Below are 27,045 nucleotides of genomic sequence, written 5' to 3' on the forward strand. Positions count from 1 at the left end.
CCACGGCGGGCGGGTGTGGGCTGGACATGAGCGTCCCGGGCCGGGGCCGCGCTCGGGGCTGCGGGGCCGAGAGAGGGTCCCGACGGCCAGACGGGAGGCTCGGCTGCGGGGGCGCTCCACGGGCGACTGGCCCAGGCAAGCAGGACCCCCCTCCCCCATCCCGGCCCACCCGCGCTGGGAGCGACCCCGGATGCTCCCGGGTGCCGGGGCACCGCGAAGGACCCAGAGCTCGGGACAGCTGTGCGTCCCGGCGAACTGACCAGTAGTCGGGGACGCGGGGCCGACTGGGAGGGGCTGATGCCATCCCCAGGCCTCCGGCTGAGTGACGCAAGGATCTGGGGAGATTCCTGGGGAGACTCCTGGCTCTCCTGGCAGTGCTCATGGGGGTGAACATAGTGGGTGCGGGAGATCGAACTCAGGTCAGCCAGGTGCAAGGCAGACCTTACCCAAGCTGCACTATCACTCTGCCCGCCCCCAGCTTCTAAATTAAATGTCTTTTCCCTGAGAATTTAAGCTCCAGCAAACCAGCCCTTTAGAAAGCTCCTGACCTAAAGTGGATGCGGCACCACTGCTGAAGTGACTGTAGACAATCAGTCACCTTTTCCAGGCCCAGCTCTAAGGAACATTTTGGTGACTTCATAGCTGGGGGTGTTGCTTGTTTGACTATTTCTAGTTTTTTTGGCTTTTAGGGAGTGGGTTGGGCCACACCCAGGTGTGCTCAGCGATCACTCCTGGTGGGGCTCAGGTCACCATCTGGGGTGCTGGGGATGGAACCCCAGCGCTGTGCTATTGCTCTGACGCCCATTCGGCTCTTTCCTTCTGCCATACAGATCATGGCGCCTGTTGAAGCCCCAGCTTCTGCATCCCGAGTTCGTGGGGCAGATGTGTGAAGGCCCAGGGTCGGCACTGCTGGACTCATTTCAGACCGGGGATTGCTCCCGACACACTGCCTGTCGCCTGCTGAGGCTGCTCTGTGGGTAAGTGATGGCTTGTTGATTGCACGCGGGCAGGGAAAGGGAGGCAGATGTGGAGACTGTAGAGTACAGTACCCAGGACCTCTGCCCACCCCTGCGTTGCAGCCAGCACATGCCCACTCAGGCCAGGAGGGGGTCCCTGCTCCTTCCATCTGCGATCAGTGCGTCCCACCGCGTGGCAGAGTGCGTTATTGCCAGCAGCCAGTGCTTGGGCAATGAAGCTTCCCTCCATGGAAGGCTAGCCTCCGGGAGAGGCCTCCCCTTAGTAAATCAGTCACCTCTGGGAAGGGAGACTCTCCACTTGCGTGAACCATGTGCACAATTAGAATCCTCATTTTTCCGGCGACACATGTTCGTTATGTTCAGTTCCCACGTTACTCATGGGTGAAAGCCAGAGAGTGAGCCAGACAGGTTAACCCACTACTGCATAGCCCCCTGGCCAGTCCGCTGTTGGTGATAACTGGAGCAGTAATTGTGTTTTGTTTGGGGGCCACAGCCAGTGGTGCTCTGGGGTTAACTCCTGGAATTACTGCACCCAGGAATTACTCTGGGTGAGGCTCCAGGGCACCATGAGGGATGCTGGGGATCGAACCCAGGTGGACTATGTGCAAGGCAAGTGCCCTGCCCACTCTGCTATCTCTCCAGCTCTGTGTGTGAACATTTTTTTTGTTTTAAGAACTGGTATTAGAAGCTTCCAGTTCTGGTGGAGGGATGGGTATTCGATCATTGTATGACTGAAAATTAATGCACAAAAGTTTGTAAGTCTGACTCACTAAAAAAAAAAAAAAGTTTGTAAGTCTGTAACTGTACCTCAAGGTGAGTCAATAAAAAAATTTGAAAGAAGAAAGAAGCTTCCAGTTCCGGGGTTTGTTTTGTTTCATTTTGGGGATTGCGGGCCATGCCCAGTGGTGCTCAGTGGTATACAGAGCAAACCCCCTACCCAGTGCACTGTTGCTCCAACCCCAAGCTTAATGATTCCCCCCTTTTTTTTTCTTTCTGGGTTACACCTGGCAATGCTCAGGGGTTCCTCCTACCTCTGCACTCAGGAATTACTCCTGGGGGTTCTTGAGAGACCATATGGGATTCTGCGGATCGAACCCTGGTTGGCCACATGCAAGGCAAATGCCCTTCCCACCCTACTATCACTCCAACCCCCTTTTTTAAATTGTATCACCATGAGATAAACAATTACAAAGTTGTTCATGATTGGGTCATAGTCATACATGTTCCAACACCCCTTCACCTGTGCACATTTCCCACCACCAGTGTCCCCTGTTTCCCTCCAGCTCCCCCCTCCCTCCTCTCTCCCCCACCCCCCCTCCAGCCTGCCTCTGTGGCAGTTTCGTGAGTTTTCCAACCAGGTTTTCTCAGTAGAGGCACACTGAGCCATGAAAACAGTCTTAATGTTGTTATTGTTGTTGTTTTTAAACAGGGCTGAGGCTTCCGAGACCTCAGGGACCATCTTTCAGCCCTCACAGAAACCTCCTTCACCCTGGTGATGGCTCACAGGGACTGTTTTCTCTCTCTTGGTCTGCATGACGGCCAAGGAGGAAGGCAAAGGTAGAGCAGTCGGACCTCCGGATCTCCCTGTAGTTATTCCTCTCTGGACCCCAGGACAAGCCTTACTTGAGTAAATGATTCTGAGTCATGAGTGAAAAATCTTGCTCTTTCCATAATGAGAAAGAATTAAAAGATGGACAGGTAAGCAAGCACTTTTCTTTGGGAAAGAGGGTATCTATTTGGGAGATATTGTTAATAGCAATAAGACCAAATTTAGGGGCCAGAGCGATAGCACAGTGGGTAGGGCATTTGCCTTGCACGTGGCCGACCCGGGTTCGGTCCCCGGCATCCCATATGGTCCCCCAAGCACTGCCAGGAGTAATTTTTGAGTGCAAAGCCAGGAGTAACCCCTGAGCATCGTTGGGTGTGACCCAAAAAGCAAAAAAAAAGACCAAATTTATCCGAGAGAGGGGAGCTGTAGATATGTTTTCCAAAGGGGAGGGGCGGGATGCTCAGCATGCATGAGGCCCCGTGTTCGATTTCCAGCCCCGGAGAAAGGAGGGACATGTCTGCCAAAGATCTCTGTTGTAGTTCTCTGTGTTCTCTTAGAAGAAGCTTCTGTTCACCTTTGGATCACTCACCTTTCCTGGTAGTTTCTTTTCTTTTTCAAGTACTTGGATTATTTTTGGCTAAAGAAAGCTAGCCTTGGGGCTGGAGCTATAATGCAGCAGGTAGGGCGTTTGCCTTGCACGTGGTCGACCCAGGTTTGATTCCCAGCATCCCACATGGTTCCCTGCGCACCGCCAGGAGTAATTCCTGAGTGCATGAGCCAGGAGTAACCCCTGTGCATTGCTGGGTATAACCCAAAAAGCAAGAAAAAAAAAAAGAAAAGAAAGAAAGCTAGCCTTTTCCAGCAAACAAAATGAACTGGAGGGGGCCGGAGTGATAGTACAGCAGGTAGGGCATTTGCCTTGCACATGGCCAACCCAGGTTCAATCCCCGCATCCTATATGGTCCCCCGGCACTGCCAGGAGTGATTCCTGAGTGCAGAGCCAGGAGTAGCCCCTGAACATCACTGGGTGTGACCCAAATGCCAAAAAAAAAAAAAAAAGAACTGGAGGCCAGAAGGACATGGAGCCCGGCTCTTGCTCTGAACCGGGGTGTGGGGACAGGGGCTCTCCAGGCTCTCAGGGTCACCCACAGCAGAGCAGCGGCCTTGCTACCGCCTTAGGCTGAGAAGATGCCAAGGTGATTGCTAAGTGCCAGGCGGTCGTCCTTCATCTAGAGAAGGGATGATGCAGGGGCTGGAGCAATAGCACAGCGGGTAGGGCGTTTGCCTTGCACGCGGCCAACCCGGGTTCGATTCCCAGCATCCCATATGGTCCCCTGAGCACCGCCAGGAGTGATTCCTGAGTGCAGAGCCAGGAGCAACCCCTGTGCATCACCAGGTGTGACCCAAAAAGCAAAAAAAAAAAAAGAGAAGGGATGATGCAGAGACCGAGAGATGACTTCTTCAGTTGGCTTCTGGATTGGAAAACAGTTCTTTGGTGTCATCATCATCTTGTTCTTCTTGAGCTGAGTCGGAAAGAGTGTGAGGTCGTTCTAAGAGTCAGTGTCACGTGTGTGCGCTGGGGCTTCCAAATGAAACTGCGCTGAAGCTGGGGATGTCCATGACGTTGATGGAAACGCCTCCTGTGTTCACCCCCGTGATCCCTCCTGGCTCTGAGGTCACAGTTTGTTTTTTGGTTTGGGGGCCACACCCAGCGGTACTCAGGGGTCACTCCTGGTTCTGTGCTCAGGTGTTAATCCTAGTATATCCCCAACTCTAGTCATTGAGAAATAACTGGCGTACATTGATAGAAGTTCTTATTGTTACTTCTTCTTGGCCACACTCGGTGGTATTCAGGGCTTATTCCTGACTCTACTCAGAGATCATACTTGGTGGCCCTCAGGGACCATACGAAGTTTCAGGGATTGAACCAGTGTTGGCCACATACAAGACAAGCACCTTAACCCCTGTCCTGTCTCCCTGGCGCACTCATTGCTGGAGGTTAAGGCAGACAGCGTGATGGCTTGACTAACAGGGACCCTTCTCATGCCGAGTACTAGGCTGATGGTGTAAGAACTGAAAAGAGGCATCAGAGAAGGTCCCTCACTCAGAGCAGCAGAGGCTGGGTGGGGCGACAGGCATTTGCAGGAAGATGTGTACTGTGGATCTGTGCTGGGGCAGAGAATCAGGGTCCAGATGGCAGCAGGCAGAGCAGTCTCCTGGAGGAGACGGAAGCAGTCTGTATGGCACCCACCGGCAGAGTGGTCCTGCGCTCGCGGCAGGGGGCTTGGCTGCAGTGTGTTTGTGCCTCTGTTCTTGTATTCCAGGGATCAAGCACTCGGAGCCGAGCTTAAGGAGTGGTGGTCAGCGTCCTTCTAGAGGAGGGACGGGGGGGGGGGGGCGGGGGGAAGAGAGTAGCAACGGTTCCAGGGTCTGGCAGAAGCAACACTTCCTTCATTAGTTTAGGTTTTCAGATTTTTTGTTATTTTTTTCTTTTTGGCAGGGAGGGTTGTGCCTCTCCCGGATGTGCTCAGGGATTGTTCATGGCTCTGCACTCGGGGATCCCCACTAGCTGTGCTCAGGGAGCCATAAATGGTGCCAGGGATTGAGTCTCAGTCAGTTGAGTGCAAGTCCCTGTACTAGCGTTCTGGGCCTGGGGTTCACAGAATTGTTATGGTCAAGGCTTCCTATGTGACACACTCCAGCACCACATCTCCCTCCAGCATTGTCACAGTGGTCGCCCTCTCCCCCAGCCTCTCCTCGAACATCGATTGAGCATGGTGTTACCTTACTGTTTCTCTATAGCCCTCATAAGAGCAAGATTGTTCTGTCCTGACTTTACTCAACATGATTCTCTCCAGATCTATCCACATAGCTGTAAGTTGTATGCATTTATCATTGGTGAGGGTTAGGGGCCACACCCAGTGATGCTCAGGAGTTATTTTTGGCTCTGCACTCCGGAATTACTGCTGGTGGGGCTCAGACCATATGAAATGTAAGGGACCTAACCCGTTTCAGCCTCATGCAAGGCAAGCACCGTACTCACTGTACTATCCCTCCAGCCCCAGTTTATCATTTATTACAGCCGAGTAGTATTCCGTTGTGTTTATGTACCATAGTTTATTTCTCCAATCATCTGTTCTCGGACACTGGGTTGTTGCCATATTCTGGCCATTGTGACTAGGACTGTAAGGAGCAAGTACAAATGTGTTTTCTGAATAGAGGTTTGGGGCCGTTGGGGTAAATGCCAAGAAGTGGAATTGCCGGGTCATACATAGGGCAGCTCAATTCCTAGATTTTTGAGGAATGTCCATATTGTTTTTCAAAAAGACTGGACCAGTTTACATTTGCATCTGCAGTGACTGAGGGGCCCCCTTTTCTCCTCACATTTCCCACCAGCACTGTTTTTCTGTTCTTTGCGATGTGTGCCAGTCTCACTGGTATGAGAGGACACCCCATTGTTGGGTTTCTGTTTGTTTGGGGGCCACACCAGCGATGCTCAGGGGCTACTCCTGTCTCTGCGCTCAGGTATCAGGCTGTGCTCAGGAGATCATATAGGATGCTGTGGGTTGAACCCGGATCAGCTGCATGCAAGGCAAACACCCCACTCACTGTACCATCTCTCCAGCCCCCTGTGCTCAGAGATGACTTCTGGCGAGTCTCAGGGGAACCATGTAGGATGCTGGGGATTGAACCCAGGTTGGTTTCTTGCAAGGCCAATGCTTTAACTATTGCTCTTGCCTCTCATTGTTGTTTTGATTTTCATTTCCCTAATGAGAAGTGATGCATTTTTTCGTATACCTTTTGGCCATCTCTATGTTTTGTTTTGTTTTTTGCTTTTTGAGTCACACCCGGTGATGCTCAGGGTTACTCCTGGTTTTGCACTCAGGAATTAGTCCTGGAAGTGCTTGGGGGACCACATGGGATGCTGGGACTCGAACCCAGGTCGGCTGCGTGCAAGGCAAACGCCCTACCTGCTGTACTATTGCTCCAGCCCCTGTATGTCATCTTTCAGCAAGTTTCTGTTCATCTCTTCCCCCCACTTTGGAAATCGCCTGTCTTTTAATTAAATTTTTCTTTAACTTCTCCTTTCCTCTTTCCCTCCCTCTTTTTCCTTCCTTCCTCCCTTCCTTGCCTCCACCCTTTCTTTTAGGCAGAGCCAGGGATTGAACTCAGGTCCTCACGCATGTTACGCATGTGGTCTACCGTTTGGGCTCCCTCCCTGGCCCTTATTTATTTTAAAGAAGTTGCCTTGGAGATGTAGCTCTGCAGTAGAGCACTTGCCACAAAAACAAACACAACACAGACAGTGGGAAGAAATGACTGTGTGGTTTCTCATGGTTTAAAAATGTTCGAGTCCAGGCTTGGGTTCTGACTGAGCCGGAGAACACACGCTTCACTTGTGGGAGGCCCTGGCTTTGCTCTGTGGCTCTGCCACTACCTCAGCGGAAGCTCAGGGCTGCCCAGTGAAAACACCGCCCCCACCCTTGTCTTTCGGCTGGAGGCCGACTTACAGCTGCTTCATTGGTAGGATTTCTCTTCTGTCTCTGTGGTGCCAGGAACAAACCCAGGGCCTCACACGTACACGGCGAGTGCTCTCCTGGTGCGTGGCCCACTGTCACTTGCGTGGGGACGGCTCCGGGAATAGTGTCTGCAGTAGCGAGCATGTCTGCTTGTTTGTTTGCTTTCTCCTGACTGGGATCTCCAGAGTGGGGGTGACCAGGCTCACCTCAGTGCATGCGGCACCTCCAGAATGGGACTCAGGCGTGGGTGTTTCAAAAGCCACTCATCCAGTTCCTGCCCGCAGCAGGCACATATGTTGTTAAATGCTTTGCACGGTGCTTAAAGGAAACAAATTTTTAAATTATAAATGATCAAATAACGCATATACTCTGTTCTTTGGGCTGGAGCGAGATAGCACAGCAGGGTTTGCCTTGCACGTGGCTGACCCAGGTTCGATTCCTCCACCCCTCTCGGAGAGCCCGACAAGCTACCGAGAGTATCCTGCCTGCACGGCAGAGCCTGGCAAGCTACCTGTGGCATGTTCGGTATGCCAAAAACAGTAACAACAAGTCTCACAATGGAGACGTTACTGGTGCCCGCTTGAGCAAATTGATGAACAACAGGACAACAGTGCTACTCTGTTCTTTGCTTTCTGTTGTTGTGGTTTGTTTTGGTTTTGGGGGGTCACACGGGCAATGCTCAGGGGTCACTCCTGACTCCCACACTCAGGAATTACTCCTACTCCTGGTGGTGCTTGGGGAACTATACTGGATACTGAGGATCGAACTCAGGTTGGCCGCATGCAAGGCAAGAGCCCTACCTGCTGTACAACCTCTCTATCACTTCATTTTTTGGTTTGGGTGTTTTTGATTGCTGTTTTTTTTATTTGTTTTTTGTTTTGTTTTGGGGCCACACCTATGGTGGTGAGGGCTTATTTGTGGCTCTGCTCAGGGATCACTCCTGGCAGGACTCAAGTGACCATACGGGGTGTGGGGGATCAAATCCAGGTCTGCCGCAGCAAAGCAAGCACATTACCCACTGTCCTATTGCTCCAACCCCAGTCTTTCTACTGTGATCTCCCGTATCAAAAGTGGAAACTGTTATTTCATAGTTGCTTGCCTTGCCCTTTCCCTTACTTTGTGTCAGTTGAGCATTCTTTCACCTCTTTGGGAACTGTTGGTGCCAGCTGTCTGCAGTCAGGCCTTTCCCCCTCCTCTGTTGTTGTGCTGATGGGGGTCTGCATGTGAGTGGCTTTGGTGTCTGTAGAGTCTCTCTGCTGCCGCTGGGGCCCCCAGAGAGCACTTGGTATCAGGCGCGTAGCTCACCACCAAGCCATGCCTCACTCTGGCCAGGATACTAGTGATAGGACTTGCAAGTTGCTGCTGGGCGTTTGCGTTCTGCCCTTCCAGGGGAAAGGTTTGCTGGAGCCGGAAGGGCAAGAGTGAGGACGCAGCTTCCCCGACCTTCACTCGCAGAACTCTGGAGGCAGGAGAGCTGAGTTGGACTTTGGAGATAATGGGGGAGTGTTGTTGTCTTTTTTCCTCTTTCTCTTTTTTGAAGGGGCTACACCCAGGGGTGCTCAGGGCTTATTCCTGGCTCTGGGCTTAGGGATCCCTCCTCACGGGCTCAGGAGATCATATGGGATGCTGGGTATTGAACCCAGGTCAGCCACATGCAAGGCAAGAGCCCTATACTATGCCGTACAATGGCTCCAGCCTGTGTCATCTTTCTTAAGTCTAGATCAGATGTTAAGTTTGTAAGTTTACCCTGGAAATGTTCCTTGAAGTAGACTTTTCAGGAGTTTATCATTATGGGGAGGGGAGAGCTGGAGCGATAGCACAGCAGGTAGGGTGTTTGCCTTGAACAAGGCCGACCGGGGTTTAATTCCTCCATCCGTCTCAGAGAGCCTGGCAAGCTACCGAGAGTATCGCGCCCGCACGGCAGAGCCTGGCAGGCTACCCATGGCGTGTTTGATATGCCAAAAACAGTAACAAGTCTCATAATGGAGACGTTACTGGTGCCCTCTCGAGCAAATCTATAAGCAACGGGATGACAGTGACAGTGACAGTGACAGTCATACTGAGGAAAGGTAGAACATTTAAGGTGCCATCTTTGGGGGACCAAGAAATACCAGGGAAGTTGATTCTTTTTTGTCTTCCAGGCCAAAAATGTATCTTCCAGATACTCATCACATGACAAGGACAGCAAACCCTTTCTGGCTTTCCGAGGGATACCCGTAAGTATTAGCCCCTATCCTGCCGTACTTCCTGCCAATGTGTGTTTCTTTGTGGCTACTGCTGCATAGAGCTGTACCCTAGGCACCCTGTCCTCAGCACCAGGGCGCAGGTTCAGGGCACCAGCATACAAACCGCCTCTTTCTAATTAGGTAACTCACCACATGGTATGGGGGGATAGCAAAGGCGCCCACCTGACCCTTGTAAATTTTTGTTTCTTTACTAACCGGTACACCCTTGTCCCCACGTCATTCCACTTTGCCATCATAATTGGATTGCTCTTTAAGATGTTTACATTTTTATTTATTTATTTATTTTTCTTTTGGGGTCACACTTGGCAATGCACAGGGGTTACTCTTGGCTCTGCACTCAGGAATTACTCCTGGCGGTGCTCAGGGAACCATATGGGATGCTGGGTATCGAACCCGGGTCAGCTGGGTGCAGGGCAAACACCCTACCCGCTGTGCTATCACTCTAGCCCCAAAATGTTTTTATTTATTGGGGGTAGGAAGGGGCTGGAGGGGGCTGGAGCAATAGCATAGAGGGTAGGGTGTTTGCCATGCACGCGGCCGACCCAGGTTCAATTTCCAGCATCCCATATGGTCCCCTGAGCACCACCAGGGGTAATTCTTGAGTGCAGAGCCAGAAGCAACCCCTGTGCATTGCCGGGTGTGACCCCCCCAAAAAAAAGGCAAAAAAAAAAAAGGAAGGGGCTTGAGTGACACCCAGCAGTGCTCAGGGGCTCTTCCTGGCTCTGTGCTCAGATGGGACCCCTAGTAATGCTCAGGGAACCATATGTGTTGGCAAGAATTGAGGTGGGGTCAGCCACTTGCCAGGCAAGTGCCTCAACCCCTGCAGCATTTCTCTGGTCATTCTTGACAGCCATGGGGAGGACTAGGTCTTTCTGGTCTTACCAGAAGGTTCCCATGACACTTTGAGTGGGACGAGCTCATGTCTCTGTGGAGGGGGCGGGGGTCTCTGCCTCACACTAAAGGCTGCTGCCCTTACAGATTTCCGACCTGCAGAGCCACAGCATCCTCCAGGCGCTGACGACAGACGCTAACGGCTGGGAGCCTGGTGGTAAGGCTCCCTCAGGGTCCGGGATGCCTGGGTGAGCCCCGCCTGAGAGCTCCCTAAGGATCTGCTTTTCGTCCTTTGAAATCCTCTCGCCATTTACTTGTCATACAGAGCTGTACAGATTTTTTTCTTTTGGGGGGCTGGAGTTACACCCAGTGGTGCTTAGGGCTTACTCCTGGCTCTGCACCTAGGGGTCACTCCTAGTGGGGTTCAGGAGCCTGTATGAGATGCCAGGGATCAACCCAGACTGGCCACATGCAAGGCAAGCACCTTACTTGCTGCACTCCGCCCCCAGATTTTTCATTCTTCTAGGAGAATCAGAATCAAGAGTGGATTAGGTACCAGAACACCTGAGTTCCAATCCCTGCCCAAGTCTCCCTGTGCCCTACTGTGTGCTTTGGGTAAATCATCGAGCACCTCTGTCTCCAGAGAAAGTACTAACACCACCTTCATCCTCCAAGGATATGATCCGGGGATGGGATCACCAAACGATGAAAAGAGGCTGAATATGAAAAGGCTCTGGGAGAGAAAAAAGAAACCTATCCCGTTTTGCCTACTTGGCACAGTTCTTTCCTATGTCTTATGACACCCATCCTGCTTTCTGGCTTTCCACACGCCAGCCAGTTCAGCAGCCCCTGGCTTCTGCTGTCTGGTTCTCAGGCTCAGCTCCCGGTTCAACCCGGCTGCATGAGTTTGAGTAACTCTCTCAACCTGCTGACCTTCACTCTCTCATCTGCAAAACAGGCAGATGGATCTGAGCCTATGTGAGGGGAAATGTAAAATTTTAGGAGGGCTAAAGTGTAATATAAAGTGCTTAGCACACAGACAGAATGATCATTGGTATGTATTATTATTTGGGCGGGGGGTGGCCCACATCTGGCAGTGCCTCGGGGATTACTCCTATCTCTGCACTCAGGAATCACTCCTGGCATGCTTATTGGGACTGTATGTGGTGCCCAGGATCAAACCCCGGTCAGCTGCCTGCCAGGCAAGCTCTGTATCTGCTGTACTATCTCTACAGCCCCCGTAGTAGTATTTTTAAATCCTGCAAACTATACATTGTATACATGAAAATGTATTCTCTGAAAATAAGGGATTGTAAAAAATAATACTCCCAATAGAGAAAATTATTTGGAGGTCTATGAAGTTTCTTTCTGTAGGAGTTTGTCTCTGATAAACCTAACATTTATTAGAGAATTTGCCTAAAATGCCCAAATATTTTGTATTTGTAGGCTTCTGGCCTGTGTGTGCCAAATACTTTTCATAATATTAAGAGACTGCGCAGCTTGCCCTCAGCCAGTTTAAATGAATAAGCTAAGCAATGCTCTGTACCATGTGAATTAACGGGAGAGCGCCTGAACGAAGAGGCTGTTGAGAAAGGAGAAAGGGCCCTAACTGAGGGGAACTGCGTCATCTCCCTGAAGACTTGGGTTCTCCTCCCTGTCCTTCTGTTCTTCCGGGGAAAGGGGTATCTGTGTCAGGACCAGCCTCAGAGGTAGGAGGCGTTCACCTGGTTCCAAAGGATGAGAAGGCCACGTAGCCCCGTGTTGGGTTCCTGCATTTCGCTCCAGACTGCGATGGCCGGATGAGACCTTTAGACTTTGTTTTCTATCCTGCTGTCAGCAGATTCCCGCTCACTTGCTGGCGAGCTTTCACCTACTGGCTCATAATTTCGACCATGTTGTTTGTAGCACTGAGTTGGTGGCGCAGGAGTAGGTGAGGGGTGAAGGTGACAGAGCTCCTTGCTACCCGCAGCGCACATTAGTCCCCCGCACCCGTCCCCAGGTCACGCTGTTCTTTTGGTTCAGCTGCCTTTCTCCCAGGGGTCCAGCCTGCCGGGTGGGAGTTGTCTGTTCTTCACCTCCCGAGGTCAGGCGTGCTCTAGTCCCTTGGAGTTACACAGCTTGGAAGCCCTCACGCCCGTGTCTGCTGCCACACTTAGAGCTGGGCCTTGCAGCATCAACTCCTCGAGGTCCTGACGCTCAGGACCCAGCTACCTGCCACCCCCTCCCACACTGTGTCGGTAGTGCTGGCCAATGTGTACTGACTTTTGACCTCTGGGCCCCCTACTCTAAGCAGCTGAAGAGCCATCATCCTCCCTGCACTTATGTGAGCGAGTGCAGATGGTGGAGTCAGTTGCCAAAAGAAATACAGCTGGTGAGCAATGGAGAGGTGGCGTTGCCCAGCTCTGTGGCTCCGGGTGTACTTTCTGCTTCCCCACAGCCATCTCTTCCTTCATCCCTGTTTGCGTTTTTATGTCTTAGGACCACATCTGGCTGTTCTCAGGGCTTACTCCTGGCTCTGTGCTCAGGAATCACTCCTGGTGGGGCTCGGGGGGACCGTATGGGATGCTGGGGATCGAACCCCAGTTGGCTGCATTGCACGGCAAGTGCCCTGACCCGCTGGTCTGTCTCTCTAGCCCCTCGGTTGGTTTTCTTTCCTTCTTGAGGGTATCGTGATTTACAGTAGTATTGATAAGAATGGTTTTCAGATCAGTATGAATGTTCTAGGCAAGGCTACCGTATCCTGGGCACACTGTCACGTCATTATCCCTCCACCACTCTCCCCAGGCCCCCTCATCTCCCCTCCTCAACTCCCCCCACACACACACTTAGCACACCCTGTTCTGTTTTCCACTGGCCACTGTCTGCTCCCCAAGTGAGTGAGATCACCCGGTAACTGTCTTTCTCTTCCTCCGAAGTTGTTTGTCTTGGGAGGACCCTGGAGGGCCTTGATCCAGTGACATCAGACCTGTCTCTGGAAAGGTCCCTTTGGCAGCTGTTAGGAGGGTGCCAGGGCCCACGGCAGGCAATGAGGCTTCCCTGGGGCCCAACGCCCTCGCGCTCAGAGGGTCTCTTCTTTGGTTTCTGTTGCAGTTTTGAGTACAGAGGTGCTCAGGGCCCAGGAAGAATGGGAGGCTGTGGACAGCGTCCTGCCAGAGCCAGGTAACCAGGGTGGCTCGCACTGAGGCATGGGGGCCGGGAGACAGAGCTCCCGAGTTGCCTCACATTTGCCCTGCATCGCCTGCAAACCCAAGGGCGGTAGCATGGGGAAGTGGGAGTGCAGGGGGTGGGGTAGGGGCAGGGGTGCCTGGGGCAGAGGGAAGTCCTGGAACCGACGGCTTTCACGGGCTGCAGAGGACGGGGTTAGGGGGACACTGCCTGTTCAGTGTGAGGAAGTCCCCAAGATGGGGCGGACCCCCTCTGAGGGCTGGGTGGTCAGAACTGAGTCCCCCTGAGCATCTGGAGGGTGGAGTCAGGGACTGGGAGCCACCACTTACATTGTCAGCCGTTATGTCAGTTCCCTAGAAGGGAGGACTGAGCAGGGGTTGGGGACAGGGAAAGGGCCAGATAGAAATCAGGACAGGTGCAGACGACACGGCCTTGGCGTGCTTCTGCCCTGTGGGCAGTGGGATTCAGGAGGGTCCCCTGCAGGCCAGAGCTCACTGCAGAGGCTGCCTGGCCAATCACTCAGGAGCCTGCTCGAAGGGGGTCTCCGCCCACCGCTGGGTGGCAGTCCCTGGAAAGAGGGTGGGGTGCAGAGTAGGTGTCTGGTGTCCAGAGCTGGAAGCCAGTGCTCGGCACGGAGGTGGCAGCCAGCAGCCCGCCTAAACCCCCGCTTCCGGAGCGGCCGCCACGTCAAGCCTGGTGGTCTCCTCTCCACAGGGACCCCGGCCCGCGCAGAGCAGCCCGGGAAGCTGGTCTCCTTCAGTGAGGCCCTGCAGCACTTCCAGACCATAGACCTCTCCTCCTTCAAGGTAGGAAGCGGGCGCAGGGGGAGCGCGGGGGGTAGGTCACAGGCCTTTGTGCCACCATAACAGGGGCCTGGGCAAGCAGGTCGTAGCTTCTGGTAGAGCACTGTCTGTCCTGAGAAATCCAGTGCCAAAGCAATAGCATGGCAGGCGGGGCGTGTGCCTCGGACACAGCCCACCTGGGCTCCGGCCCCGCATCCCATATGGTTCCCGAGCACAGAGCCAGGAGTCAGCCCTGAGCACTGCCGGGTGTGGCCCAACAGCAGTAACAAATCCAAAGGGCTGGATCCAGACAACTAGCTGACAAGGCTATGCCAGGGGATATCTGTCTCTGGAGAGCCTGGCCCGGGGCCGGCACCATAGCAAAGGTGGGGCACTTGCCTTGCACGCGGCTGACTGGGGTTTGATCCCCAGCATCCCAAACAGTCGCCCAGCACCCCTAGGAGTAATTTTTTTCCTCTTTTTTTCTGCTTTTTGGGTCACATTCGGCCTGCTCAGGGGTTACTCCTGGCTCTGCACTCAGGAATTACTCCTGTTGGTGCTCAGGGGACCATATGGGATGCTGGGAATCGAACCTGGGTCAGCTGTATACAAGGCAAACGCCCTAACCGCTGTGCTATCGCTCCAGCCCCTCTAGGAGTAATTTCTTTTTTCTTTCTTTTTTTTTTTTTCTTTTTGGGTCACACCCTGTGATGCACAGGGGTTACTCCTGGCTCTTCACTCAGGAATTACTCCTGGCGGTGCGCAGGGGACCATATGGGATGCTGGGAATCGAACCTGGGTCGGCCGCGTGCAAGGCAAACGCCCTACCCGCTGTGCTATTACTCCAGCCCCTCTAGGAGTAATTTCTGAGTGCAGAGCCAGGGGTAATCCCTGAGCAACACTGAGTTTGGCCAAACCACCCCCTGCTTCCCCCCAAAAAGGAACCTGGGGCCAGAGAGCCCTTCTGCAGAGACCCAGCAGAGGCTCACAGAGGCTGCAGGGGGCCCAGTTAGCTGGGACAGTTACTTCTTTCGGCCTGGCTGGGCCCTTGACTGAGCCTCCCGAGGGTGAGTCTTAAAGAGGCGAGCCCGGCCACCTTCCTGCCCCTGCGCCTTTCTCCACAGCAAAGGATCCAGCCCACTGTCCGGAGGACCGGGCTCGCCGCCCTCCGGCACCGCCTCTTTGGGCCTCCAAAGCTCCACCAGGGCCTCCACGAAGAAAGGGACCTGGTGCTGACCATCGCCCAGTGTGAGTGGCAGGCCAGGCATGTGGTCAGCGTGCTCCCCTGTTGGCGAGGCCCAGCGGGGGTCCTGCCTGCTCCCGTGTCGGGCATGTGGGAGTGAGAACCAAGAGGGAAACTGTGGGTGCGAGTGGGGTGCCCCGGCATGGTTTATCCTGGCTGTCCCCCAGGCAGGGGGTTCTACCCCAGGCGCAGCCAGTGGAGGAAACGGGTGTGTTTGGGGGCAGGTGGCCTGGACAGTCAAGACCCGATGCACGGCCGCGTCCTGCAGACCATCTACAGGAAGCTGACTGGCTCCAAGTGCGACTGCGCCCTTCTCGGAGACCACTGGCAGGACCTGGGCTTTCAGGGTAAGGAGGGAAAGTTCCGCCTTCTTTCCCGTGACCCATGGTTGGGGACCCGGGGGAGAGCCCAGGTAGGCCACTTCCTGCCATCCCAGTGCCCCGGATGGGGGAGCGACTGTGGAGGTGGGAGCGGCCAGCACAGAGGCGATCCCGAGGGGCTGTCTGTGAGAAATGGTGCGGCTGATGTGGACGGAGAGAAAAGTTCTCGTGGGACTTGGCAGGAAATACTCTAAAATAGTAGGATGACTTGGAATCTGTTTTTTTCTTTTTATTATTAATGGAAATTTCGTTTTATATATAAGTATGTGATCCGTGACACGTGTAAATGTGCATATATATTGGTTTGTTTTGGGGCCCCATCTGCTGTACTATTACTCTGGCTCAAAATACACATATATCTTTTTTTTTTTGTCGCCATGCCAGGCATCAATGCCAGGGCCTCACCGCCTAGGTAGAGAACCATGCCAAGCAGGTCCTCTAAAACTGAGCCACACCCAGCTCTGTTTTATATTATTTATTTTTTGAGGGAAAATAATGACTTAACCAATGTTTATACTATACTACTCTTTCTTCAAAGTCATCTGAGGTTGGCTTTCCCCCCCCCTTCAGTAAAAGTCCAAGTTCTTTCTTAAACACGTAACACATATCTTTCTTTTATTAACTTATTTTTGTGTTTGTCATCATTGTTCTTTGGAGGCTCTGTCTGTCAGTGCTCAGGGATTACTCCTGACTCTGTGCTGGGAATGGAACCTGGGTCAGCTGCATGCAAGGCAGGAGTCCTGCCCCTGTACCGGCGTGTTCTCTCTCTCTCTCTCTCTCTCTCTCTCTCTCTCTCTCTCTCTCTCTCTCTTCCCCCACCCCTCGCTCCCTCTCTCTTTTTTTTTTTTTTTTTGCTCTTTTGGGTCACACCCGGCGATGCACAGGGGTTACTCCTGGCTCTGCACTCAGAAATTATTCCTGGCGGTGCTCAGGGGACCATATGGAATGCTGGGAATCAAACCCAGGTCGGCCGCGTGCAAGCCAAACACCCTACCTGCTGTGCTACAGCTCCAGCCCTCACTCCCTCTCTCTCTCCCTCTCTTCCTCTCCCTCTCTCCCACTCTCCCTCTCTCTCTCCTCTCTCTCTTACTCCCTCTCTCATTCCCTTTCTTTCTCTCCCTCCCTCTCTCTCTCTATGTCTTTCTTCCCCCTCCCCTTGCATTTTCTCTAAATGTTTTAAATAAGCATATTTGCTTCATTAAAGAAAAATCATATGAAGTTGGGTTGGTGTTTTTTTCCCCCCTTAATTGCATTTAAAATCCATTTCCTTAAATAACTTAGTTACAAGTTCTGAATAGTGAAGACAGAGGAGCTGCTGCAGGCACTCAGTGAATTCTATTTATATGGAATAGAAAATACTCATAATTTCAAAAGTAAACACTGCGTCCACAGTTAACTGATGATTCATTGGTATTGATCGGTTTGCTTTTTGGGTCACACCTGGCGATGCACAGGGGTTACTCCTGACTCATGCACTCCTGGTGGTGCTCGGGGGACGATATGGGATGCTGGGAATTAAACCCGGGTCGGCCGCATACAAGGCAAATGCCCTACCTGCTGTGCTATCGCTCCAGCCCTGGTATTGACCTGTTTAAATTCCTTTAGCCTCCCCATTTATAATATGTTTTAAATATTTCTGCTGTATACACGGGCAGAGCCTGGCAAGCTACCCATAGTATATTCGATATGCCAAAAACAGCAACGATAGGTCTCATTTCCCTGACCCTGAAAGAGCCTCCAATCGTTGGGAAAGACGAGTAAGGAGAGGCTGCTAAAATCTCAGGGCTGAGTGTAATAGAGACGTTACTGGTGCCCGCTCAAGTAAATCGACGAACAATGGGATGACAGTGATGACACTGAGAAATCATCAATGTCCTGATTTTTATTTCAACCACTAAACCATTTTAAAATTGAGGAGGGCCTCGGTGGGAGATAGAGCCCCTGCTTGGGTACCCACGTCCCTCGGGCTGATCCCCCCTACTGCAAGCAGACAGCAGAAGCACCAGCAGGCTAAGTCTGTGCTCTTCACCCATACAAGCACTCTTTCTTTTCTTTCTGATATTACAAGACTCCTTCTTTTATCATTCCTTTTCTATTTTAAGAACTTCCTTTAGCCATTTTCTTCTCTTTTTTTTCCCCCTTGTTTGTTTAGTTTTTGCTTTCGGGCCATCCCAGCAGTGCTCAGAACTTCCTTCTAGCGCTTTGCAGGAAGACTCCTGGCAGTGCTCAGGAGACCAGGTACAGGCTGAGGATTGAACCTGGACTGGCCACCTGCCAAACACACCAGCTACTGTCCTGTCACTCTGGCTCAGCTCTTTTTTTTTTTTAATTTTTACATTTTTATAAAGTTGTTCACAGTCATTTATTACATTCAGTATTCCGACACCAATCCCACCACCATTACATCTTCCCACCACCATTATTTTTAATTTCCCCAACCACCACCCAAGCCTGCCCCAATAGCCGGCCCTAAATAATTTATTTTGTATCGATTGTAATGAATAATTCACTAAAAATGGTCAAAAAAAGTATCCTTAGGAGAAAGTGTGTGAAGATTGTTGTATCTCACCCTCGATCCATAAAGCCCTGGTATAAGAAATTATTGGGGGCTGGAGAGATAGCACAGCGGGTAGGGCGTTTGCCTTGCACGCGGCCGACCCGGGTTCAAATCCCAGCATCCCATATGGTCCCCTGAGCACGGCCAGGGGTAATTCCTGAGTGCAGAGCCAGGAGTAACCCCTGTGCATCGCCAGGTGTGACCCAAAAAGCAAAAAAAAAAAAAAAAAAAGAAATTATTGACATGTTGTTACAGGTTGAGCCTTGTGTGCTAATTTTTTTTTTTTAAATTGAGATTGGTTGCCTTCTGCTTTATATCCCACCAGATGTGGTGTGCTCTTCTTGGTAGTGGTGGAATCTGAGATGTCACTCCAGGAATTCTAAAATTTTTAATAGGATGATACAGCTAGAGTTAAATTTTAAGTGGATGGTGACTTTGGGCTCTGGAGGCATCTCTGCAGCTTGTTGATCTCTTCCGAAATTTATTTGTGAGTCTCTGGATCATGGCAGACTGGAGCGATAGTGCAGCTGGTAGGGCGTTTGTCTGCCTTGCACACAGCTGATCCGGGTTCAATTCCTCCGTCCCTCTCAGAGAGCCCAGCAAGCTACCGAGAGTATCCTGCCTGCACGGCAGAGCCTGGCAAGCTCCCTGTGGCATATTCAATATGCCAAAAACAGTAACAAGTCTCACAGTGGAGACATTACAGGTGCCCGCTCGAGCAAATTGATGAACATCGGGAGGACAGTGCTACAGTGCTGGATCATGGCAGTTGATGAGCTTAAATGGCGCCAGAGGCAGGGGAATGGGGGGGGGGGGGCGGCGGTTGCCCATTCCTGGCTCTTAAATGAGGTCTGCTGGTGACAAAATGTCTTAGGATATAGTGCTTCCATCCAAGTTGACAATTCTTTCCTTTCAGTGCTTGAAAATGTGCTCTTTCCTTCTGGCTGTCATGATTTTGATGAGAATCTGCTGTCATTAGAATTTTCTCTCCTCAGCGATAAGGAGTGTTTTTCTTTACTTTCAGAGCTTTGAGTTTTGTGGGGTTTTTTCTCATTTTGAAGCGGGAAGCGGGTGGAACCACAGGGCGACTTGTAACAGCCAGGCAGTTTCGACCGGCGTGTCGTAACTAGATTCCGGGAGTTCTGGCGAGCAAGGCCTTGGGGAAGTTCCGAGCGGGTTCTGGGGACCCTGGACAGCAGGGCCTCCGCACCACAGGGCCACCCCACCTGAGTGTCCCCATGGTTCCTGTTCCAGGAACAAACCCGGGCACGGACCTGCGAGGTGCGGGCTTCCTGGCACTCCTGCATCTGCTCTACCTGGTGATGGACTCCAAGACCCTGCTGATGGCTCAGGAGATTTTCCGCCTGTCTCATCACCACATCCAGGTGGGTTTCACTGAGAGACCAGCAGAGGGGGCTAAGGGGCGGGAGCGGGGCTCGGGGCTCTCCTGAGCACCGCCCGGGCCTCCTGGGTAGCTCCTGTTGCTGGGGCCCCGCGGGACAGCTGTGGTCACCGGGAGTCGACCTCATGGCCTGCCCCTGCCCAGCGCTTGCTTGAACGTCCTCAGAGCCCTGCTCGCCTCCTCTGTGCAGCGGGATGTGAGCAAGCCTAGCTGGACGGGGCAGTTAGACGGGTCTCTGTACAGACGCGCTCGCACAACCCATATGCCGTCAGTGCTCCAGCTGCCTTCCCTCCTGAAGAGGTCCCATTGTCTACCAGAAACCCTTCCTCTGAGCTGGGAGGAGATTTGCTGACTGCAGGCCCCGAGATTTGCCTCTAAGGGCGCTGAGGCCAACAGCAGCTCCATGGCCCTCGGTCTCCATCCAGGCTCTGTGGCTGGCTGTGGGGGTTGGCTGTGGCCTCCATTAGGGAGTAGATGTGGCCTGTTTCCTGCTATTTGTCTCGTCCAGGCTCAGGAATCCATTCATTGTCACCCAACAGATTTCTCTGGTGTGCCTGTGTCAACGCTCAGGGCACATCAGTGAGCAAAACTGATCAAGATTCTTGTCCCCAGGGCTGGAGCCATAGCACAGTGGGTAGGGCATTTGCCTTGCACGCGGCCAACCCAGGTTTGATTCCCAGCATCCCATATGGTCCCCTGAGCACTGCCAGGAGTAATTCCTGAGTGTATGGGCCAGGAGTAACCCCTGTGCAACGCCGGGTGTGACCCAAAGAGCCAAAAAAATTAAAAAGGGTTCTTGTCCCAGGGCAGACAGGACAATAAGCACAAATAAATGAGAGTATGGCAGAGGGGTACGTGCGGAGGGAAAAGAACAAGGAGGGTGAGGTCTGGAGAACATGGTGATGCTATGGCCCAGTCCAGCCAGGGTGGCTCTTGGGGGCGGGAAGTCTCTAGACCACGCCTCAAAGGGGTGAGGGTGTTAGCCTAATGGACATCTGGGGCAAAAGCACCGGCAGCTCAAGGCAGCTAGAGCAAAGGTCCCGAGAAAGGCGTATGTCTGACATAGAGGGGTGGAAGGAAGCCAGCTGGCGAGGAAGGAGCGTGGAAGAGCACTGGGGAAAGAGGGCAAGGTTTGGAGCACAGGCTCCCCATGCAGGGACCCCAGCGTCACTCCCTGGTTCCAAGCATGCCAAGTTTGGTCCCCAGATCTTCACCCGGCTCCTGTGTGTTCATCCAAATCTCAGGGCCGAGGGTGGCGCTCACAAAGGGCTTTGGTGAGGACCCTGGAGAGCCCCCAGCTCAGGTAGCTGCGGGGCCTGGATGACAATGAACTGGCTGTTGGTCAGTTTGGAGTGAGTGGGCCTCCTGGTTGCAACACAGGATTTTGTAACTTGGGAACCTTGAAAGTGACTCCAGGTGGCTGCGGTCAGCTGCCTCACCTGTGTGATGGGAGAGAGAGACTAGTGCAAGTGACAGCAAAGTACCAGGAGCTGGGCCCGGGCACGCTGGGTGGAGGATGCTGGGGAGCAGGTGGGCGTGGGGGTCCCCCTGACCTGGTGCCCCTCCCTTCCAGCAATTCCCCTTCTGCCTGATGTCGGTCAACATCACCCGCATCGCAGTCCAGGCCTTGCGAGAGGAGTGTCTGTCCAGGTACGTGTTGCTCCTGCGCCTGGCCCGGCCCGACCCGGTCTCATTCCCCGGCCCCCTCAAGCCCCTGCCGCCTCCTCTCCACCCGCGTCTCCTCCGTCACCCCGACACCAGAAGGTCCAGCTCCTGAGGAAGGGGTGCCGGCGCTCGGGCTGTGACACGGAGACCCCCATCTCCACAGGGAGTGTAACCGGCAGCAGAGGGTCATCCCCGTGGTGAACAGCTTCTACGCCGCCACCTTCTTGCGCCTGGCGCACGTCTGGAGGACAGAGCAGAAGACCATCTCTGACTCGGGCTTCGTCCTCAAAGGTGTGCACGTCCAGGGCGGGCCTGGGCCTGGCCTATTGGGGTCCCCAGGTTCAGGGCCACCCAACCCCTCCCGAAGCCCCCCAGAGCCTCCACTTCCTTCTACCACTTCCTTCCCTTGCTGGCCTAGTTTCTAAGCCAGAGCGGGGCCTCCAGCTGCACTGGCCACTCAGTGGGACTGTGGTGGACAAGGGGAGGGCGTGGCCTCCAGTTCCTCCATTGCCCTCTGCGGGATGCATCTCCCGTCTTTAAGACCCCTCCTCATGGGGCTGGAGCGATAGCACAGTGGATAGGGCGTTTGCCTTGCACACGGATGACCTGGGTCAGATTCCCAGCATCCCATATGGTCCCCATGAGCACTGCCAGGAGTTATTCCTGAGTGCAGAGCCAGGAGTGACCCCTGAGCATCACAGGGTGTGATCCAAAATGCAAAAAAAAAAAAAAAGACCCCCCCCACCCCATAGTGTCTGGGCATCCTTGAGGCCGGGCCTGTAGTGCCAGACTGCCTCAGCCCCCGTCCCCCCGTCTCTGTCCCAGACTTGGAAGTGTTGGCCAAGAAGAGCCCCAGGCGGCTGCTGAAGATGCTGGAGCTGTACTTGGCCCGAGTGTCGCAGGGCCAGGCCTCCCTGCTGGGGGCACAGAAGTGCCGCGGGCCGCCGGCCTCCCACTCCCAAGATCTCACCTTCACCGGGGTGTGCGAGCTGCCCTCGTACCCCACGGACGGCAGGCTGATCTGAGCCCTGCCTCTGCCTGGCCCCGCTACAGAGAGGGCTGTGGGACGCTCCAGGGCCTGGCCTGGGATGCTGAGACTTTCAGGCCGTGACCTGGGCCACCCCAACTGCCCTGATGTCAGCCGGCTCAGCAGCTATTCTCAGTCGGGACTGAGAACACGAGGTGGGAGAGCGCCCCCTGGAGGCTCCACAGCGCCCTACACCGAGGCATCTCCAAGCCACGGCACTGCATTCCACCTTGCAGGTTTGCAGACTCCATGCGTGGAGCAGGGACATGTTGTTGGAAGGGAGGAGGCCTCGGTGGCAGCAGGAGGCAGCCCGGGGGCCAGCCTCAGCACTCGCCACTCCCTCCCACACTTCCCCTCTGTTTATATGATACAGAATCAGGTGCTTGGCTGGGTGTCCCCCTTGCTGCCCGTCCAGCCACACACTCCAGCACGTCTGAATGAAAAGTGTGGCTCTGGCTGAGGGTGTGGTGCCTTTCCCTCGGGCAGGCCATGCGTGCCCCACTGCCCATCTTTAGGTCCTGCTGAGAGCCAGGCCATGCGGTCAGGACGGGGCCTGCCCTGGGCAGCCAACACTCGCTTGAGGGTTGCTGTCTGTGGTGTCCATTTGCTCGAGGCTGTCCAGGCCAGTGTTGCCGAGTTGCCCCCCACCGCCCCGCAGCTTTCCCGTCCTGCTGGCCCCTGGGGTCTCTGAGGTGGGGCTGGTGAGAGGCTGCCTCTCCCGCAGAAATGGCAGGGAGCTCTCTGGGCCCCGGGGTTGGAGCAGGGCAGAAAGAGCGTCACCAAGCCCTTTCCCCGGCTTGCTCTGAGGGGAGAAGAGGCCCTCCTGCAGAACCAGAAAGCAAGGCCCTGACTGCCACAGGCCAGAGAGTGTGGGTCAGGGGGCTCTCTACGCAGCCCCCTCTCCTCACACTGGTGTGGCCCTTCTGCACGTGCAGAAGCCCGGTCCCAGGGCCACATGCTCCAGACAGCACCTCCGTGTGTCTGGTCTCGGGACACTAGCGGGGGTGGAATCCAGGGGTGGATCTGGACCCTCGAAAAGCATAATCCAAGGGCCTGAGAGAGAGAGAGTCCAGGCGGTGAGACATTTGCCTTGCAGGTGGCTGCTGACCCTGGTCCACATCCCAGGTACCGTATATGGGCCCCTGAGCAATGCTGGGAGTGAGCCCTGAGCACAGAGCTACAGGTTAGGCCTAAAAACAGTTGGGTGACCCCACCACTACCACCACCAAAAACATAAATAAAACCAAGAAAATCGCAAAAATCTCAGTCTGCTTATTTTCCTTTCTGGGGATTCTGGTTCACACCCAGCAGTGCTTAGCAGGAGCTACTCCCAGCTCAGTGCTCAAGGGTTGCTCCTTGTGGTGCTTGGGGAGAATCCCAAGTGCTGTGTGCCAGGGCTCAGATCATACTGGGCCGACTGCACACAAGGCCTTCCCCTGGTACTCTCTGAGCCCCCTTCATCTGTGTATTTTTCTTGGAAAAAGGCCTTCCATGGGAAACTTAAAATGCCTCACACCCCTGAAAGCATCAGGAACACAGATTTGGTGCTGGAGTGATAGCACAGCGGGTAGGATGTTTGCCTTGCACACAGCCGACCTGGGTTCAATTCCCAGCATCCCACATGGTCCCGAGCACTGCCAGGAGTAATTCCTGAGTGCAAAGCCAGGAATAACCCCTGAGCATCACCGAGTGTGACCCAAAAAGAAAAAAAAAATCATCCCAAGGGCCTGAGAGAGCTGAGGGCTGGGCTCAGTCCCTGAGTACCACCAGGAGTGACCACCAAGCACTGGGCCCCAAGTAAACCCCTGAGAACCCCAGGTATAACCCTGCCCCCAGCCCCCCTTCTGAGGTCACCGGCACACACACGGGCAGCTGCCACAAGCTACCTCTGCAGACAGGACAGAGGAGGCCAAAGAGGTGATCTTGTTTTTTCTATACTTCTTGGCACAGAATTGACCAGACGAATTGGGTCAGAATCATGGGTTGATTGGGATGGAGGAATAAGGTTTGTTCGCACTCATAAGTCCCCGGGGCGGCCTTGGGGTCGGCCAGGGGAGGATGAAGCTCCTCACCCAGTGCCTGCACCCCCGGGCTAGGCCCCCCTGGTGGCATGGCTTAGGGGCTGCCTGCCTTTGTAGCCTCTTTGGGATTTCAACCATCATCCCTTCTTCAGGAGGATGAAGGAAGTGTGACACATGCACACAACCCCCCAGCACAACACAACCTCCCCCCTGTCCAAAAGGAAGCAGAGAACCAGCACCCATGACTCGAGACCCTAACTGCCACCGAACCCACAATGCAGGGTGGCCCCAGCATGGCCAGCCAGCGCTGCCTGGCAGCGACAAGAGGTCCTGCTCTGGGCGTGTCCACCTCCCCAGTGTTGCCTCAAAATGGCCTATTCACGCCACAGCAGTGGCCTGGCCAGGCCCGGTTCTGGCTTGCAAGGAAATGAATCCCCGAGGCCAGCCAGAAGCCGACCTGCTCCCTGCTGGGAACGCGCCCACCTCCCACTGGGTTCACACCTGCCGGGCCCAGAGACTCCGGGCCCCTCTGCCCCAGCCCCTCAGACAGGGAACGCCGGCCGTCTGGGGCCTGCTCCACCCGTGGACGGGCCGCGGGGCCAGCGGGAGACTGAGGCTGGGACGGTCAGTGCAGCAGGGAGCAGGGAAGGCGCTCATCTCCTTTATTGGGCTCCCAGGGGCACCGAGGGACTGCAGCCAGAACAGAAAGCAGAGGGGGCAGGCGCCGGCCCTCATTTCCAGTCCTTGAAGAATTGCTTGAAGATGGGGCTCTCTCGGCCCTGGGGAAGAATCTCCACCTGCGGGGACAGGGAGGGGCGTGGGGGGTCAGGGCCAGCCTCCACCGCAGGGAGGGCCGGGAGGGGGCTCCGACCCCGGGCTGGATCCGCACACCAGGGACGCTCCCCAGAGGAGCCAAGAGACCAGCAGAGATGACGGGGCTGGAGCGGACAGGGCGCTTGCCTTGTCTGCAACTGTCCCGCATTCAGGGGTGCAGAGCCCGGAGTAAGCCCCAAGCACCTCCGGTGTGGCCTCAAAACAAAAAGATGGCAGGGAGAGGGGCCGAGTGAGGAACAGGCTGCCTGAGGCCCTGGGTGTGCCCCTGGGAGAGGCACCAACTGCTACTCAGCTCCCAACGGCCTCATGGAGCACCTGAGTCAGGTGACAGGCCTGGTCCCGGCTGGGGACAATGGCCCGGCCAAGGCACACAGCTCTCCAAAGGCACACTCACAGTGCCACCCAACACCCATCTTGGAAGTCATCTATTGAAAAAAAATTTTTGTTTCAGTTTGGGGGGCCATAGCCAGCAATCCTGGCTACTCCTGGCTCTGTGCTCCAGTGTCAGTCCTGGCAGGGCTCAGGGCTCCATGGTTAAAGAGTTCTCTGGCTCCTGCATTTCTTCATTTTGCAGGACTGGGCAGCACCTTCCCACTGCATGGGACAGGTAGGGTGGCTCAACTAGTTCTGATTTTTTGTTTATTTGTTTGCTTTTTGGGTCACACCCAGCATTGTACAGGGGTTACTCCTGGCTCTGCACTCAGGAATTACTCCTGGCAGTGCTCGGGGGACCATATGGGATACTGGGAATCGAACCTGGGGTCGGCTGCGTGCAAGCAAATGCCCTACCAGCTGTGCTATGGCTCCAGCGCCGTTTCTTCCTCCCACCTCACCCCCCCGCCGCGACTAGTTCTGATTGTGTCTAAGACTTTCCTGTCCGAGGGGCAGAGGTCACAGGAAGACCCCCCGGAGGTGAGTTTGGGGCCCGGGACATCTCACCTGGGTGTTCGGGGCGTACTTCATGCGGGAGATGAAGCCCTCGGCGACCTGAAGGGCCGCCTGCCTTTCCTTCTCGTTAGCTTTGCGCCCTAGGTTAGAAGGAGATTGTTTTATTTTTCTACTCATTCACTTGTTCCTTCATTTTTTTGGTGCCAGGGAGCAATCACACATGAAGCATGTGCTCGACGATGAAGCCCCACCTGGGCCAGAAAGGAAAGTTCTGGTTTGGGTTTTTGAGTCATACTGGCAGTGCTCAGGGGCTATCCCGGCAAGTTGCTCAGGGATCACTGTGGCCGTGCACAGGACCATGTGGTGCTGGAGATCGAACCCAGGGCCTCCTCATGCAAAGCATCCCTCCAGCCCTTGAGGTCTTCTCCAGCCCTTGGGATTCGGGTTTTGGTGGGTGGATGAGGAAGGGTACCACACCGGGCAGTGCTCGGGACTTACTCCTGGCTCTGCACTCAGGGATCACTCCTGGGAGCTTGGGGGACCATATAGGGTGCCAGACTCAACCCCGAGTCTGCTGTGTGCAGGGAAAATGCCCTACCTGTTGTTCTATCTCTCCAGCCCCCCAAAAAACTTTTTTTTCTTCTTTGGGTCACACCCAGCCATACACAGGAGTTACTCCTGGCTCATGCACTCAGGAATCACCCCTGGTTGTGCTCAGGGGACCATATGATTTTTTTTGGGGGGGTCACACCTGGAGATGCACAGGGGTTACTCCTGGCTCTGCACTCAGGAATTACTCCTGGCGGTGCTCAGGGGACCATATGGGATGCTGGGAATCGAACCCGGGTCGGCCGCATGCAAGGCAAACGCCCTACCCGCTGTACTATCGCTCCAGCCCAAAATAACCTTTTTTAAGGGTAGTCACTCTTCTCTAGTCTACATCCCAGATGTTCCACAA

The 27,045-nt window shown here is 54.3% G+C and overlaps 2 protein-coding genes across 3 annotated transcripts in view; one reads left to right on the plus strand and one right to left on the minus strand.

Moving 5' to 3' along the window:
* Positions 1-832: 832 nt before the first annotated feature.
* On the plus strand, positions 833-23,605 carry ELMOD3 (ELMO domain containing 3). The gene is made up of 12 exons (XM_055122486.1): positions 833-977; positions 2,407-2,675; positions 9,188-9,262; positions 10,271-10,340; positions 13,214-13,282; positions 14,003-14,094; positions 15,195-15,318; positions 15,538-15,660; positions 19,505-19,635; positions 21,226-21,302; positions 21,481-21,608; positions 22,143-23,605. The coding sequence occupies exons 2-12, from the start codon at positions 2,622-2,624 to the stop codon at positions 22,340-22,342; spliced, it is 1,143 nt and encodes a 380-aa protein (XP_054978461.1). The 5' UTR covers positions 833-977; positions 2,407-2,621; the 3' UTR covers positions 22,343-23,605.
* Positions 23,606-24,409: 804 nt separating this feature from the next.
* CAPG (capping actin protein, gelsolin like) overlaps positions 24,410-27,045 on the minus strand; it is a 29,405-nt gene continuing 26,769 nt past the window's right edge. For both annotated transcript variants that reach the window (XM_055122103.1, XM_055122102.1), the window contains exons 10-11: positions 26,139-26,227; positions 24,410-25,162 (exon numbers count right to left, since the gene is read on the minus strand). In XM_055122103.1, coding sequence (XP_054978078.1) covers positions 25,097-25,162; positions 26,139-26,227 — 155 coding nt within the window. In that variant the 3' untranslated portion in view covers positions 24,410-25,096. The remainder of the gene's footprint in view (positions 25,163-26,138; positions 26,228-27,045) is intronic.

Source organism: Sorex araneus, chromosome X (genome assembly GCF_027595985.1).
Source record: "Sorex araneus isolate mSorAra2 chromosome X, mSorAra2.pri, whole genome shotgun sequence".
Lineage (NCBI taxonomy): Eukaryota > Metazoa > Chordata > Mammalia > Eulipotyphla > Soricidae > Sorex > Sorex araneus.